Source organism: Leuresthes tenuis, unplaced genomic scaffold, assembly GCF_036924035.1.
Source record: "Leuresthes tenuis unplaced genomic scaffold, fLeuTen1.0.hap1 SCAF_19, whole genome shotgun sequence".
In the NCBI taxonomy this organism is placed as follows: domain Eukaryota; kingdom Metazoa; phylum Chordata; class Actinopteri; order Atheriniformes; family Atherinopsidae; genus Leuresthes; species Leuresthes tenuis.
In genome coordinates, this window is record NW_027325373.1 from 17,572,572 (window position 1) to 17,591,179 (window position 18,608).

Sequence of the window (18,608 nt, forward strand, 5' to 3'; positions counted from 1 at the left end):
TCATATTCAATCAATTATTCAAAAGTGTGATTCCTGCTCGGAGAGTCTGACACAGTGATGTCGGCCATCTAGGGATCCAGTCAAACAGCCAGCTGAGGCTTTCCTAATCAGTCCTGATACTGACACAGTGATGCATGGCTACAGCTCTGCCTCGTCTTCTTTCAGGGTATGCCTGTTCTGCCTGGTGCAGCTGTATGTCTGCAGACACTATCTGCACAATATTGCAGTGCCTGAGTGAAGATAGCTGCAATTTGCAGCCATTCTCCCAGTAATTTTGATATGCATGAGAACGAGACCAACGCATAGCCCTCTCCACAAGACCAAAGCACTTCATTTGAAGCCTCTCTTCATCAGCACACAGGTGTATTCCTCCATCTCTCTACTTGTGCTGGTAGCTGTGTGTGGTCTGCTGCACATGAGGGGCTTTAAAAGGAGGAGGGATTTCATTTTCCAGGAGATGTAAAAAGTTTATGAGCAGAATCTGCTCATAAAGGAATGTTGAATGAGCACAGATGGGGTGATTGAAAATTTGATTGAGGAGTGATTGAATAGAACCCCAAGTAACAGTGACAGAAAAGTCATTATACCAGGCACCCAGGCTCTCAGCATATAATCCCGTCTATATTTTGCCTCTTGTAATAATTTATTTTATCATTTGTCTTGTTTTTTTCTTAAGGGCTTTCAATTTAAAAAACACACAACACCTTTTCAGGACACACCACAACACTTCATTGTTCATGCCTGGCCAAACGTCAAACAACAGATGAAAATGTAAATTAACAATTCATAAATTCCCGCATTGCCCCAACTCCCCTGAGCTAAGATAAGAAACATTGCTACAGGATGGAATTCATGCTATGCGCTTCTGCATCTTGAATAAGACTCTAAATAAGGAGTGAACCAAAGTGTGAAAAGCATGTTTCTGACACTGAATTAATCATATCTGACGTCTTAGTCTTACTTAACACTATAAATTTCACTTCATCTTAGGGAATCTTTCAATTGACATCATCTTATTATTAACTTATCACCTCAGTTTTGGCATAGTTTTTTTTACCATAGAAAAGTTTTGTAACAGGTCATTTTGGGCCAATACAGAGTCGTCTTCTCTTCTTTGTACAGGCTTTAACCATGCGTGTATTTCAAACTTTTCCTCATCAATCACTGGATTATGTTTAAATTCTCTAAAGGTTTTCTGTTACCATTATCAATATTTATAGGGAAGTGTTGTAACTTCTTAAAAACTCGTAAAAAGATAAGATGCCTTGTGATTAATTTTAGAATTTATCACCAAGCAACATCATTACAAGTGAACCAGGCTGAAGAGTCCTTCATTACTTTGACCCAGGAATCAGAATGTCTTGGCAAGGCCATCGCACTGCCCTTATCCAGCACGTAAAGGTGCGGTGTGGTTACGATCAAAGTATTCATGACATCTCAGTGCACTTCTCCACACTAATTAGTCTTTGCTCCATATCAACTCCCTCTCCCTTTATCTTACTTCTCTAACATATTTTCTCGATCTAGTTAGATTTACCGTTCAACAGCTGTCCAAAAACATTTAACATTTTTACAATTTCCCCACAAGGTCTCATCTCATTACGGCAACTTAAGAAGTTTAAAACACTTTTACAGACCTATTGCTGACTCATCTGAAGAATTCACTGGACTTAAGTCTAACATCTTGTTTCAACCTTCCAGTGTTATCATTCGAAAATCCAGAAGCTGTTTTGTCCTCTGTACTGTACAAGTCACATAGAGCATTTCTATATTTTCCTCTGTCAGCTAAAGACTGAACAAACTAATGTGATTAAAGTCCGTTCCTTGCCTTTCTTCATCTGTGGTGTCTTATAAGACTTGGGGTCATATGCATATAGATGAATCTATGTAGATTCATGACTAAAGGTGTATGATGAGCAATGGCAATGGATTTCCACTCTCATTTTTAGCCTAGAATGGATGCAGACACTTCCTTGATTTGTTATTGGCATACAAGGTGAATACAAGGTTTGCACCAACTAAATAGGCATGATAATGCAAGCAACAGTAAAGAAAAAGCACAGTTTTATCATCTATGTGAAAGCAGTATAAAACTTAGACACTCCTAAATGAAGTCAAGAAAAAATAACTTTGTTTTATGTGGTGATCTCAGTTCTGTTATCATAAACGGAACAAAAACTGCTAAACAAAAAAAAGCAACAGTGGATCTGCTGTAGAAGTTTAGAGCAAAAGTCCCTACGGGAGTAACAAAGAAATGGTCGGATCAAAAAACCAACAGCCGAAATGCACATCCATTCACACAACACATCAGGGCTATCGGAGAGGATGGGCAGCTCCTGGTTTGTCAGCAATTCACAAACAGTACACAGACGTGGTTGGAGATGATCAGGAAGGAGACACAGATGTTCAGATGGATCATGTTATGTTTTCTGTTGTTTTTTTTTTAAACAGCCCTCCATAAGCCTATGACACAATCTTATGCCAGAAAATCACACAGATTTCTAAATGTTTCTTTTCTTTTCAAAGTCTGATTAGTCTTCCACAGCCATTATACGCAACAAACAGCTGCATTTATTTATAGCACACACAATTACAGTAAACGAGAGTGAAAATTGAGAATGAGAAAAAAAATAAAAATAAAAACACCATCCTTCTCAGAAAGCTCTACGAAATTATCCGTTTAGCTTTATCGCAAATTATGTGGACTCACATATTCCTCCATTCAAGAAATACCAGTTAATGTGGAGGAAAAGCCGTTCATATGTTTTTGGTGGGGCTGCATGGTGGTGTCGTGGTTAGCACCGTGTATGCGTGGGTTCTCTCCGGGTACTCCGGCTTCCTCTCACCGCCCAAAACATGCATGTCAGGTTAATCGGTCACTCTAAATTGTCCCTCGGAGTGAGTGTGAGCATGGATGGTTGTGTATCTTGTTGGCCTCTGTGTGGCCCTGTGATGGACTGGAGACCTGTCCAGGGTGTACCCCGACTCTCCCCCAATGACAGTTGGGATAAGCTCCAGACCCCAGGTATAGAAAATGGATGGATGGATGTTTTTGGTGTTCATTTATGCATCTGTCCCACTGGGTTTAGAACTGATAACCCTAAAATGCTTCATGAAGAAAATCTGATTCAGACAGGTTGACCTCTGGCTTTGTGCCACCAGTTATGTTGACGCAGGGATGTGACAGTGCTACTGGATGACAATGTCAAAATTAAACTAGGTACATATTCCCAGCTGATATTCATTGCACTGAATCTGGTAGAATATAAGAACTGTCTTGGCTGGTGACCTGGTCACCTTAGCCAGAGGCCTCACAGCCAGAACATGAAGCAGTGAGGCCCACTGGAAGCAAGGATGAGTCACAAAATTGATTCAACCTGAGCCAAAATCAGCCTGTCCGATCTTGTTCTATTGCCACAAGTCTTAAAGTCCAGATTAAACACATTTAATATCCAAGGGGGTTCAAAAGGAATCAGCTATTTTCTTTTAATAATTGCAGAGAGCAAACAAGCAAGTAGAACTTTCAGCAACTAACATTTTCACAGTCACAATGTTAATACTCTGAAATACACTGCACCACAAATCTAGTATTCTGAAAAAGGTGTACTCTCTCTCTCTGGGAAAGAGAATCACCAGAAGAGCCCAGTGAGCATCTGGACTTCCTTGGACACCTCATTCTCTTTATCCTGCTCAGCCAGTGGCAGCAGCACATTCAGCTGACCACAGCTCTTCATAATGTAAACTCACTTTCTGTCTGTGTACTCTCGCTTTAGGTTTAGTTCTGTTTATAAAATCAGTGACTGCTGGTCCACATGTAGCCTGAAGGGGCCACATTTCTGTTACTATTTCAGACTTGTGATGTCTAACACTCTTTATTGTGAATTCAACTGCATCAGAATATGAGAGCACGGAGGGTAGCAGCCAAATAAGCACATATGAAGAGCGGGAACTTGCTGACAGTGGGCTGAATGCAAATGTTTAGTATTATACAATTATATTTCTTTGGATATTTGATGTCAATAATGTGTATGAGGATATCATCTAAAAATGAAGATAAAAAATATTGTTTTGTTTAACATGAAAAGTTTGTTCAATATCTCCCACCTATAATTCGTTCAAGTCAAAGGCTCACCTTTAACTTGTCAAGTCAGACTGATCATCATTTTGGGAACATTAGCATCAGTGTAATTTCATGGTAATATTTCAGTCACGATTAAAGTGTTTAATCAACTCCTCAGTGATTGAACTGCGCATTGTGTTCTGTTTTGGTTTGGATAACAACTTTGATTACATGCAGGTCTCTTGGATTTTCTTTTTTAATATGTTTATGCATGTTGAGATGAGGAGGATTTTCCTCAGGTCTGTTTCAGATCAGGCAAAAAATATCGAACCTTCTCTAGCTGGATTAGTATCTGTGTTATGTTGCCTGTATAAATCCGTTGTGACAGATATGTTTAATTTAGCATTTACCTTCGGAGATAACTGTGTTTTCTGCTGCAAACCTTGAAGCTTTGTGTCCCTTTGAATGCTGCATTCTCAGTGGATCTTTAGTCCGTCTGTTGCCAGTCGCTCCTGCGAGCTGGGGCTTCTCTGCTCATTTTGTTTTACCTGAGAGCACCTCTAAATATTAATGCGGTCTTCTCCCTGAATTACAGCCTTGGAGGCGTGCCAGCTCTTTCAGCATTTGTCTACCTTCCTCTCGCTCTTTCCCCCCTCCACCTTCCTTCCGTGTCACACTTCACCACTCCCGGCTCAGTCTTTCCATCCTGAAGGTTAATTTCTGATGATATCAGATGTGATGGGTTGTTGGCTCTCATTCTTCTCTCTCATGATTTTATGACTCTAATCCTGCCACTTGAGCAAAATCGCCTTTTATTTTGCCCGGTGGATGGCATTTGGATACATTTAGTTTTACAAAGGGGTGAGGTTGAAAGCAAACCTGAAATCTGACACTGACATCTATCTGAGCTATCTGGCATCAGATGAATTAATCTTATGTGACAGTAGCCAACACTGAATTCAGCATGAGAGAGATTTTAATTGCTTGTATCACACTGACTCTCCCATTCTTATCATCGTAGGGGATCTAGTTTGAGCAAGATAAACAAGCTAGTTGGCTTGACTGTGGCAGGGACCTTAAGAGCAGGATTTAGGTTAGCTGTTTTTAACAATAAAATGTGCCACCATAATAATCCAGCATACTTACTCAAAAATTCTGTTCCTCCACGATGAAAAATGTTCTAATAACATTCAAATGAAGTGAAAAATCTAAGCTAACAGATGTTCAAGCTGAAGAGAAAACAGCACAGTTAACAAACTGTTTCATCTTACATTTCAATTGAGTCTCCCTTCAAAATGATCTGACTCCCCTTAGTTGCGCATTTACGCCATCAAAGGCATGGCTCACTCACCCAAACATTTGCAAAAATACAATTACCCATCAGTAATCACAATCATAGTCACAGCAGACATTTTGACATCCTCATTGAAGCTCAATTATCTCTACATGAATTATTCCTATGGCAAGTGTAGCACTTTATGTATGATATGCCTTTATGGGACAAAGAACAAAGAAAGAAAACCCCACATCGATTTTATCGGTGAGATGATTAGAAGGAAATATGCATAAGATGAGTCAACCATAAGGTGAAATGTTACATATCTCAACAGAGATACTGTACTATATGTCAGACAGCAAGAGTAGATCTATGATGTGTATGTGTCTAGAGTTTCAGTGTAGTACTCTCAAGTGTTACTTTATTGAACTGATGTAGAATATTGTTGGAAGGGAAAATAGCATCATCTTTAATTGCTACTACATCTCTATACATGATTTTGACCAACCAGTTATTTTTACATCTTCCATGTTACACTAACCCCTGCCTGTCCCTACCCATTAAAGTTACACACCCACTAATTAATAAAAGTCAGGATGAAAATATGCAACCAGGAGGGAGAAGAGGTCCTCAAAACAGGACGACAGTCTGCATGAAAGGGGCTCCAAATCAAGCTCAGTAGCAGTCGTTGAGATAAACAAACATGTAATTAAATTCTTCAAGCTACATTATAAGCAACATGAGCAAACGTGTCGCCTCCTCCATGTCTTACTGTGAGCTCACACTGGCAGCAGCAGCAAGAGACAAAACAACAGTACACATTCATTTCAAATGAGTACTGGGAGATGTGGCGCAACAGAGAGGGAAGTGACAGCTGGTGGAGAGATTTCAGTGATTCTTGTGACAGGGTAAAGTCGAGCAGAGCTCAGCTTTGAAAGGACAGACTTGTGGGGTAGTCACACACTCCATCGAGGTCTCACAATGGATGTGTTTGTAAAGATAGAAAATCAACATTAGCACGTCTTTAGATTTTTGATTTGTGGTTGCTATAACTGTTGTTACGGTGTAATTACTGTGCTCCCTTTTTCTATTCACTACCATAGAGACACCCATAAGAGAGCAGCTTCCTCACGAAACACACCCCAAAATATTTGCTGACATGATTTACACGAATACAAAACACACAGAGCAGTCTGACCAGTTTCAGTCTGGTCTTATTTGTACAGAACCAAAGCACAATCAACCCAGTCTCATGGTGAATTGGTGAAATAAGAACAAAACAAAGAGCATTTCATGCATACATCTGGACATGAATTCTTAATTTCTTTTTGTGATACTCAGCGCAGCTTTTAAAGCGATGTAGTTCAGCAAGATGATCTACAATACGAAAAAAGATTTTTGACATACAATTTACGTTGAAAGAAACTCTGTTTCATGGTCATTTAAAGGAAACCAATTGTATTTTGCTTCAAAGTAGTATTTAATGCTTGAATCTCACATGGCAGTGAGTTTACAATAAAATAAAGTGTAGAAAATATAGGATCAAACTGGGGTCTCCCACGTAAAAGTCTTCCGGTCCATCTGCACACCCTGCTACCTCCGATTATAGGCTTGCTGCGACATTGTACTCCTACCTGTAATTATATTTGTGTACATGTAGATGGAAGGAGAAAAAAAAACAGAAAACCTATCCAAGAACTCAAATCAATATATTGCATTATGTGACAGTTTCACAAACTGCCATGAGGCTGTGTTGTCGCAGCATATTTCATCACAGGGCACTTAAAGGTCCAGACCTTTCAATATCATAAAAAGAAAGCCCTCAGTTTCCAACTGAACAAGCATTTGGTGACAGCAAAGAGGGAAAACTCCCTGTAGTTTTTCCCTCAGACTCAGGTTTCGCTGTCCTCTGTCTTCACCAGTCATAGGGATTTAGAGAGCAGAGAAAGAAAAGAGGAGCCATAAAAAGCAGCAAACAACTTAATAGGAAACAAAGGACAGGCTGATGAGGCCAGTAACCGAAGATCGACAACAGGCATCTTGACAACAAATTGATTCATTTTTTAAGTAGCTAAGTATCAAGAAAATGGTTTAGGTTTAATAATGATGATAAGCAGCTGAAATGCTGAAAGACTAAAATGATACTTATCATAATAATAGATAAATTAACCTGAATATTGACTGATATCAGTCAATAGTCCTTAAATATACTTTTGAATACTTAACAATGGAACAAGGTTAACATTTAAAAACAGAGACTTCAGCTGAAAATATCTAAGGGAGAGCTTAGATTTACATCCTTGCTTGAGTTTTATGTTCTAATGAAAATAAATGAAAAGCGTAACATTCTTTTGAACGAAAGTCAGGATGAAAATATGCAACCAGGAGGGAGAAGAGGTCCTCAAAACAGGATGACAGTCTGCATGAAAGGGGCTCCAAATCAAGCTCAGTAGCAGTCGTTGAGATAAACAAACATGTAATTAAATTCTTCAAGCTACATTATAAGCAACATGAGCAAATGTGTCGCCTCCTCCATGTCTTAGTGTAACTGTCTTTTGAACGAAAGTGGTAAGTTAATATTTTTCATGTTGTATCAGCAAGCTAACATTTGGGCCTTTGTTGTTGTACTGGTTGGCTTATTGTGTTTCCTTAAGCTATCTATGGATTATGTAACCTCAAGATCACATTATACCACATTCATAGTCCTATAAGTTGCCTCTGCATTGCATAAAAATAACGAATAACCTTATTTGTAATTTTTATCATGTTTTTTTAGTTACAACTAAAATTTTTTTTATTCAACAGTGTTCTTTGCTCAAGATATTAAAGCATTCATCTTTTTTTAGCTCACTTTTTTTTGGAAACACCATGGATTTACAATCATATGCATGGGACGCTCACTTTTGAGTTAACTAACAATCACTAACGTAGACCAGCATTTTCAGGAATATTCAAATTGGTGACACAAAATCTTTCAAATGGTTACATTTGCATGCATATCTTGTAGGGCAGCATTAAACATCAGGTTACAGTGATACAGTTTATGCATATAATAATTACATGAAATACACACAGGAGTATGAAGAGCATTACAGAAGTAGAGAATCATGAGATATTCGAAACAGTTCCTAATCAATATCGATGATCAGAATCTAAATTTAATGAATAAAAAGATAATATTCTTAAGAGAGATAACACCCAAATATTTCTGTCCTGGTAAAAGTAATATATTGCAGTCTAAGCTGTTCCTGATGCAGAAAGAGTACAAAAAATATGTATTTCATGCTGGATTAACATTTAATTATACCTTGCATTAGCGCTCCACCATAATAACGTTGTCTCTTCCATCTCCTTCACTTAATAGCTCCATTGGGCTGCCACAAAAACAGCAATGCTTTCAGCTGCTGAGTGCCTTTGTGGACCTTCACACACTGAAGTTTTGTATGTTCACAGGGTCCAATTAAATACAACCCTTGACACTGAAGTAATCTTTAAAAGATTCCCAAACTTGGTTTTAAATGTTCAATTTCTTTCATGGTTAATGTGCTGTCATTTCGGTGTTGGAAGTAGCAGACAAGAAATGTCTTTTTTTTTCACACTGTCTTCTTACACAGCGTCCATCAGAGCTACAGAGCTGCATCTTCACACCCGCAGCCAGGTGGAACCACCTGTCTCTGTGTCACTGTGAGGCAATGCTCATTAAAGCCACTGGATTTAATCTAGGGAAAATGCTGGAGGTGTGAAATATGCAGCTCAGCAAGTTATCCAAAAACCCAGAAGACTAAGGGAAACAATATGTATCAATTATACATTGCAATGTGTATCTATTTTCAAAGATGAAGCAAGGGATTCCTGAAAACAGTAATAAAGGCAGTTTGGGCAAAATGAACATTCCCAAGATCATTACTCCCAACTTAGACTCAGCCTGGGGAGCAGCACCTTGTGTTTGCACCGCTGAAATGTTCATTCAACCAGAGAATATTCTGTATTCGGTCTTGAAGGGCTTTTGAATATTGTGAAATCAGCCATTTGTGCATTTGTTCTATCAGTGATAAGCATTGTGTGTGCTTGAGTGCAACCAAATCAGGAAAAAAAGTGTGGCCCAGTCGCTTTTATTCTTCTCCTCAAAAAGAATGGCAGAACTGGGACCGCAGTAGTCCCCATTAGAGGCCATATCTCATTTCATCACAGTCAGCCTGAACATTCACCATTCATGGGGAAAAGTGGGTGGGTGGGAGTAAAAATTTCCACTTTTCAGGTTCTGTATATTTTCAGGAGCATCATGAGTTTATACTTCAAAGGACATCATGAAAAATTCAAAGTATTTACAATTCTATTCATTCCCAAAGCCAACATTTAAAACCAAAGTCCCTCACCAAAGGTTAAGAGTTTTTACATGAAGTGTTCTCCTCTTTTTAACAGTTAAAACTGAATGTTGCGAAAAGGCATAGCAATGTCTTTGTGACAGTTAATCATAAAATTCTTTCACTTTTTGGTCCCACTAAATGTCACATTTGGCTCTGAGGGAGCAGAAAGTCAAAGAGTTCAGCACACACCTGTCTCTGTTTTTCTCCCTGCACTCGTATCTTTCGATGACAAGGGGAGAGCCAGTGATAGCAAGCCTTTTGTATTCCCTAAGACGAGACGTCAGCAAGCTTTTCAGCAGACGCATGTTCGCAGACCCCTCAACCAGCACAGACCCCAATGGTAAAGGGCACTGTAGCTGTCCTTGTGGCTATATGGAAATAGCCCATTCTCTCCTAACTCCTCCCCAACCACAACCTCTGTAGAGTAAAACATCTTGACAGGAAAGATTAGACAAGAGGGTGTGATGGAGTGGGGGGTAAGGAGGAAAAGAAACATGAGGGAGGGGTTGAGTTATAGTGGGAGGGAGAGGGAAGGAGGAGATGGAAGAGTGCTGCTTCTTTTCTCCTTTTATGCTGAAACAGTCTCAGGAGCTGCCCCCCAGCAACAGAGGGAGAAAAGCATGATGAATAATTAACTTCGAGAAATGTCACAAACGGCAGAGAGAAGTGTAATCATTTCTCTGTTGGATTTAGAGATCTGGGTTTTTTTTTATTCTTTTCCTTTATACCCTGTAGTGCTGCATGCACGACTCTGGGACTGTGAGCACAGGACTGCAACATGTCCCCTAAAAGCATCTGATACATTCCCCCAACATACTTTTCAAATAAAAGCAAATAAATCATTAATATTAGGGCCTTTTAGCAGTATCACGAAGGCATCTCACAGAGGTCTCCTACATTTTTTTATTTAGTCATTGATGTCATTCTCATTAGCTGGAAAATCACATTTAAAGAGCAGGAATCTCTGGTGATAATGGGTTAATCAATGTCAGGAAGATTTGCGCTTTGTTTCCTTTTAGTTTTGGTGAAACACAACATGCCCTTACAGAGTGAATAAAAGATCAAAATGACAAATTACTGTCTTCAAGTTCTAAACAAGCTAAATTTGTCCTATTTCCCATGAACCTCAGGGCTGTAAACATGAGTTATGGATTGCCGTGACCTAGTTTAATGAAGTAGTTGCAGATATATATCATTGTTATTGTAGGTTTTCATAGATCTGCTTCCAAAAAGGATCAATAGCTGGCTCCCAATTGTATTAATATTCTAAATTTAATATTTGCCTGCTTTTCGGGTACAGCAGAAATGATTTGTGTCTTCTATCCACCTAATATTCATAATAATGGACATGACAAAGATAACATTAGCCTTAAGCTAAAGTGCTATTTTTAACACCAGTGAAGTCACAGTAACTTTAGCCTTGTGACTCTCCGAGAACTATAAAAACTATAATGACATGGATCCTTTAAAGGCAAAGAAGATTTTTTAATAATGTGCAATCAGGATAAATGAAATTCCTCATCAGTTAACACATTGATTGTTCAAAAGAGATGCTTCTTTTGGCAGTACTGTTTATCTTCTTCTCAAATTCACACGTTCACAGAAGACTAATACGTAATGTAAGTTGTTCAAATGTTGGATAAATCTACCAAGGGCCCCAAAATACTGGAAGAAAGTAGGTAGATTTTGATGTGCCCATCATGAAGTGCCAGGACATAATAAAACTGCTTTCCTATATTTTGCCAAGTCACAGAAAGTGCTAGTCTTGTCATAGGTTTGCTAAATACTTCTTTGATTAAACATACTTTGGACTGGAATATGCTAACAAGTGGGAAATATTATTATTGAAATATTTAAAGGTTAGATTTCAACATGGGGCAATCCTACTGGTCTCAATAACAAGCCTATCTTTTGTCAGTTGTTGCAGCAACTTGGGGGTCTCAATTCTTGCTGTGTTTGCTTCCTCCAACAAGTTTTTTTAATCCAGTCCTAAATTAAGTTCAATGAGAAAACCTCACACTTTACAGCATAAGAGAAATTTGCTGATTATTATGTTGTTACATATAGAGTTAAGAAGTCCCAGTCTATGAAAACATTTTTACAATGCATTTCAGTTATACAGCTCATGTTTAAAATGCATATAAACCTTAAATGCTGAATATATTTGGAATGTGTCATCTTAGCTTCAATCCTTTCACTCCATGAAAATGTATTTTCTCAATTTGATAACTGTATATTGAGAGAATGTCTGTCCCCAGAGCCTACAGGTGGATGCAGGAGTGATGGAGGGTTGAAAATTAAAGGAGGCAGCATGTAGAGTGAAGAGTGCTGCAGCGCTAGCATCACCGATGTGACAGTGAAAAGAGAGAGGAATTTTTCAGCTTAAAGAGATCGCCCAGGTTGGAAGGATATGTTTGATGTATGACATGTGGAGTATGAGGAAGATCACATCTGAAACAGCAGTGGAGCTCAAGTTGACTGCCTGAACTAGCTGTGTTTTTCCATTTTTAATAGGACATGCTTTTGTGGATTTTTAATTTCCTTTAACAGTTTAGTTTAACCAGGAAAAAAGATGTCATGCATACATTTGTACACACATTTACATTTCTCCACTTGACCAAAACACACGTGTCAATCAGTGGTTGTGAAAAACAAGATGCTAACGTGTCTATCGGCTGTTGTTCTGTTTAGGTCAGCGACATGACAACAGCCACAGCATAGTAATGTTAAAATGTGTAGCCCTGGCCCTCTAACCTAGCCATCTAACCATGCACCTTGAAACAAACAGAATTCACTATATACATGAATTTTTACACTAATCATTTACATTTCACCAGTGAGAGCTCTCACAAAACCAGCCTACAAGTGTTTGTGTGCAAACAAACATGAACAAGATGTGGAAAGTCAATTACATCATGTAGGAACAATGCAGCAGACAGGCCTGCATTATTGTATGATTCAAGTTGCAGGCTCGGTGTGTGTAAGGACACGGTGATGCAGAGCTGAGTCCCCTTTACTTGGCATGTGTGGATTAGGAGAAGGAAGAGCAGCAGGTTAATAAGGACGACTATTTTTCACCTACAAGGCACAACGGATATGTGAAAGAGGCTAAGGTGACAGCGGTGACAGTGGTGCAGCAGAAGTCCATTAATGATGTTTTTAACCTTAACCAGATAGATTTCTTTTTTTTATTTTTATTCTCTAAACCCTACCTGAAAGTGGCACGCATTTCAATGAAGTTAACCAAGACGTTTAGATTTTAAAAAAACAACAACAACAGAACATTTCTGATATCTGTGTTGAGCTTATTATTTGAGGACATGACCAAGTGATCTCTGTCACCTATGTTGGAGGACTTTATGCAAACGCCCACTGTTTCTTATAGATTTGTCATCACATGTATTCATGATTCCCGGCGCAAACTCTGCTTGGTACTAATTAGCAGTTATCATAAATGTATCACCCTGCAAGAGGATGGTTAACATTAAACCAACATATAACCATCACTGTGAACATGTTAGTTTGCTGACTTTAATATGAGGTTAAACCACCAACCACACAGAGCTGCAGCATGGCCATCAATCCAGTTTTACTAACTCGTGTGAACACAAAAATAAACAATTTACACCGTAACTTCCTTCAGTTCCTTCCTATATTAAATATTTTTCATCTTTCGTTGTTTGTAGACATGCAGAAAGAGCTATATGTCTGTAATTAAAGTCATGCACAAAGGGAAGTAATTATTCTGATTTGTTGTGACCATAGCAAAAATATTGATTAGTATATTATGAATAAGGTGTAACAAAAAAAGCATAATTGCCCATCTAAAGCAAATGAAGAATTAAGATTTGTTATTCTTTTTTCTTTCTTTTCTTTTTTTTTTTGCCACATAGCCTCCTTTAAATGGCAAATCAGTGATAAGAGAGATAGTCTCTCCCAAGTGGAGCAATCAGCATGTTAATACTGAAGCAAAACACCTCAGAATTCTCCCTTGTATTAGAACTCATTTTAAATATCCTAACAATAGCATTTAATTAACAGACAGTTACACCTGAGCATTTAGAATTTAACCAAAGAAGTCTCTGTTGTTATTTCACTTGTCTTCCTTTTTAATTATTCTGAATTGGAGTCTCGCTGAGATTCTCTGGGGCTTTAATTAGGGACTGAATTAAAGTTATGTAAATACAGTTCGAAGCTGGAGCGTCTTTAAATAGAGTCGTGTTGCATCTGCTATTTTATTTTCCTTTTTTTCTGGGAGAGAAAACATTCTAAGTCTTTCTTTTGAAGTTTGTCATATCACTGCAGGGTACTCTTCCCTTAGGCGCTCATGTAGATTGATACTTTTTCTCAAAAGACTACGACACAAATACTATTTCTGCAAATAAGCCATTTTTGTTTCTCTAAGGGAATGAGAAAACGTGCATTTTCTTTGTGCTGCTGTGTGTTTGCTTCCTGCATGTAGACTTGAGTATTGATATTCTCTTATGAAAAGCTATTTGAAAGTGACATGCGTGAAGTTACTTGCCTATGAACGCATTAATGACTGATTCTCCACCTCCAATTGGCTGATCTACTTTGAAAATGAAAAGAACAGGTTCAGCCTCCCATTGGGCTGGATTAAATCCAAACTAAGTGCCTGGGCCCAGACTGCGAGCTTCTGTCTCTGAATAATAATGCGTTCTTTCAGCTGTGTTTGTCATCAAATTAGCCTTCCACTTCAGATGAGGTGCTCTCAGAGAGCAATTCTTGACAGCAATGGAATTCAAATTAGACGAAGTCAGTTTGAGGTTTGTAAGCTTTAAAAAAAGAGAATGAGTTTCATTTGTGGAGGTGATGATTGCCGCAGGAGGTAAAATGACAGTGTTCAGGTTCATTGAAACACCCATCTTCCTGCAGCGCAGCTGCTTTCATGCTGAGTCTGAGTCACATTGCAGGACAGACGGTAAAATAAACCTTAAACGTGCCTATATATTTCTCTACAAGCACTAAATCCAACCCTCGTTCCTAAAAGTAAAGCCTTTGAAGCTCCTCTGTTCATGCTTTCAATGCATTTTTCTTTATTGTTATACTTTCGAATAAACTCTGAAAATGTTGAGTGCATTTCTAAGAACAGGAGAGGCTCTCCGGCAGAGCCTTGAAGCCAAGTTCACTGTTGTTTGTCTTCCTGCTTTGAATTTTACGTTCAAGACACCCAGGTAGAGTTCTTCCTGCCTCTTTCTGCCTGACACGCTATTCCTCTTTGGTACCTTTGATCAACCCAGGGGGGCAAAGTTGCTCTGGGAGACACCATCCCTCCAACACAGCAGGGAGATACCAAAAGAAGGCGGAAGAAAGGAAGGAGGGATGGAAACCCTGTTTTCCCTCCGGCACTTTCAGTCTTACACAAATGCTCTAACAAATTTAGCAGTAATTAAAAGATTAATTCAGGGCATCCAATGAAGTGATGACAGGCTCAAAATAGCTGAGACAGGTGGATGTGTGCTGAAAGTGTATGAAATGGTGGCTGGAGGGAGTGTGTCATTGGAAATGTAAAAAGAAAACATACATTGATATAGAAATAATCTTATTTTCATGCAAACCTATCAAAATAATACATCTATGTTACAGTAAAGACATCTACTGTTCAAATGAGTTCTTCAATGTAATTCCACCCATCAGGAGGCTGTGACCGTGTTGTGCCTTCTGATCCATTTGAGCACTGCTAGAAATTGCACTAATGACAACATGTTGCACTGATTTTGGAGATAAAACACTGCAAAAGTTTCAAATTTCTGTTTTTTTTTTTAACATTTAAGTCCAACTTTTTTGAGTTGAGAATAAGACGACTGTCTTTTGACACAACTCAAAACCCACTGATAATCCTTGACAGTATCAAAACTACTGACAGGTGAAGTGATTGATCACCTTGTTAAAATCCAGTTTTCTGCTGGGTCTGATGTGAATGCTACTTTGACTGATACTTGGCACGTAAAAGCCACCTTCAGCAGGAAGATGCACCCCACAAGTTTCAGAAACTGTTCAGAAACTAAAGTTCAAGCCTTTTCTCAATTTTGTTCCTTTGGTGCCCGAGTAGTTTTTTCATGTCCGTGCCCCCTAATTTCTGTCAACGTGTAATATTAAGCTTGTTGTCTTCGTGGCTGATCAGTATATCTACATTCTCAAGGTGAATGGATATCCTCAACATAAATTATACATTTTACAATAAAACATGGACACAGATGTTGGACTGCTGACCTGTCCAAGCTGTACCCTGCTTCTCATCTGACTGTATTACGGGTAGCCTACAGCGACCCTGAGACCCCAAATAGCATAAAGTGGGTATGAACAAAATTAAATCAATGAAGGGAAAGAGATACTCAACAGGGCTGTCACAAAATACCAGACTTTTGCATCAGGCAGCAGTAAGCTGTTACTTACAGACATGGGATTTCTTGTCTTTTTTTATATGTTTTTAGTGTTATTTTAACAAAGAAGTTTTTCCCATGGTTCCACCCTCGTCTCAAAGAGAGAGGGATTACCCCCCCTCACTTTACACCCCTATCCCATATTCCTAATAACTACTGATCTTTGTACTGTACCCCTGTGTCGATCATTCCCTTATACATTAAGACCTTTGGTAAAACGAAGCAGGTAAACTTAAATTCTACGTTTTCTTATTTTGTCTCCTATGTATTTACAGTATTATTACATTTTCCATCTTCATTGAATGTTACAAGCTAAAATGTTGCTGCGGTTATAAGTATCTGCTTTATTTGCCAGATATTTAGTTTCACTACATTAAATATCAAGAAGCAAAGTGAAGATGCCACTTTTAAAAACATTCCATTTGTAAGGTTCACACATATTAAGCTTTTATTTGTCATTTTACTGCATTTTGTCTCCATATCAAGGAAGTGGAATATCAAGATGGACACTTCCAGCCCTTTTGCACTTCAGCTCAGGCAGTAAAGCACAACTATTACATGAGTGAATTGAATCCCATTGGTAGCCTCTCCAGCAAAATAGATGCATCAAAATCAAAATGCCCCTCTTTGAGAGGGTAAACCTAATTAATGTTCATGCATAATGAATAATGTTGAAAGACTTTCTTTCTCTTTTTTTTCATGAGCTGTTTAGGATTTTTGAGGTAATGTATATTAAAAACCCACAATGGATTTAAATACTGATTTAGATTACCATGGCAACAGTTAAAGCCTTCAGGCATTCAAATCAGCTATAATGCTTAACAGATCCCCTGATAGAGAATGCAGCCGTTAACTATTGATTCAGCAAACTCTTGTTTCAGCTGCAGTCGGTATAATTAAAGTTTGATAGGTTGTATAATTTCTTAATATTAGATCCAATACATTGATGTGTTCTGTAGAGTCAGCTGGTCTCCAACTTCACAGCAAACACCTGCATGAATAGTACACACTATTGAATAGAAACTGATCTTGTTTTGATAAGAAACCCTACACATGCAGAGGGAGACTCCAAATGGAACAGAAATATGTTACGTCTTATTTCCAGAAAATGCATGGCTTTGAGAGAGTACTGAAATAGCTTCATATTGTCTGCTTCGAACAATGGTGGTACTTACTAATGGATTGTTTTGGTCTGTGTCTCTCTCTTTTTCCCTGCAGGGCTAAAGCAAATCCATGCCCTGTCCATCCAGGGAAACTATGAGCTGCGTATCGACTTGGAAGACTTTGAAAATAACACAGCATACGCTCAGTATGGTACCTTTGGAGTAGCCCTCTTCTCAGTGGACCCTGATGATGATGGATACCCTTTGACTGTTGGAGACTATTCTGGCAACGCAGGTATGTGCAGTACTGAGTGAACTCGTTAAGACTTTCCACTGATTAGAACACACAGTTTTTGCTTTGCACATTTCTTTTTCATCTATCCTAATTGCTAAAACAGCGGTGGGTAAAACCTCCAGCCAGCTCTGCTTTTATTCCGCCTTTAAATATAATAACAGTAGGTTATTCTTACAGCGCAGAAGGTGTGCCTACTTGTTAAACCATACAGCCAGTTGCACAGAGAGAGGAACAGCTAGAGTCTGTGCCTCTGCGCCCTAACAATCAGATCCAAGCCAGCTACCTGTCACCTTGATTAAATTACTGCCAATTAATTGCACTGCTTGACCTGCAGCGTAAACAAAAACCCGCTGCTGAAATGAAGAAGCAATTTAAAGAACCTGTGGGAAGCGCTACTTTGGGAACATGGGCGAATGGGGATAGATATGAGAGATACAGCAGGAGATGTGGGGAGGTGGGAAACTAAGATGGAAGAAGGTCAGGTTACAGGGGGAGGAGAGGTAAATAAAATGAGGATATGGATATCTGAGTCGGTAGAAGATAGCAAAGTTCTGTGTTTGTTGAACAAGAGGTTGTTGTTCAGATGTGGTGCTTGCAAAATGTTGCGTAATGCCTCTGGTCTGTCTTTGTCACATCCTCATCTTGAACTTGTTTGCCTGTTTGAATCCAGTGAAATTTGGGGAACACAAGCTCTCTATGTTGTTGCAAGCCGCACTGTTAGTATTTCTGCTGCTGTCCCTCTGTGGCTGCCTTCCGATCAGCTGACAGGTGCTTATTTGCACTGAGAGCAGCTGGATCCTAATGGGCATCCGAGGAGGCTGCCAGCCCCGAGCCACCATGGTTACATCCAGTGCTTTGTAAATGAGCCTTTAAGTGGCACTGTTGTTGATGTTTTGGTTTTTTTTTCTTTTGATACACCCTCTGGACATCATCCCATTGCTGACACCACTAAGCCACCCCCCTCCCCTTTTTTTTTTTCTTCACTTACCATCTCTTCTCTTCTAATGTCCAACAGCACACAACATGAACATGTTTGTCAAATTATTTTTCCAACTGAGTGGTTACCATAGTAATGTCAAATTGAGCGCAGAGTGGGGCAGAGT

General features: G+C 38.9%; 1 protein-coding gene across 2 annotated transcripts in view; it reads left to right on the forward strand.

Annotated features, from left to right (window-relative positions):
• fibcd1b (fibrinogen C domain containing 1b) overlaps nucleotides 1-18,608 on the forward strand; it is a 101,494-nt gene that overhangs the window by 78,077 nt on the left and 4,809 nt on the right. For both annotated transcript variants that reach the window (XM_072372353.1, XM_072372354.1), the window contains one exon: nucleotides 17,326-17,505. In XM_072372353.1, the coding sequence (XP_072228454.1) occupies nucleotides 17,326-17,505 (180 nt within the window). The remainder of the gene's footprint in view (nucleotides 1-17,325; nucleotides 17,506-18,608) is intronic.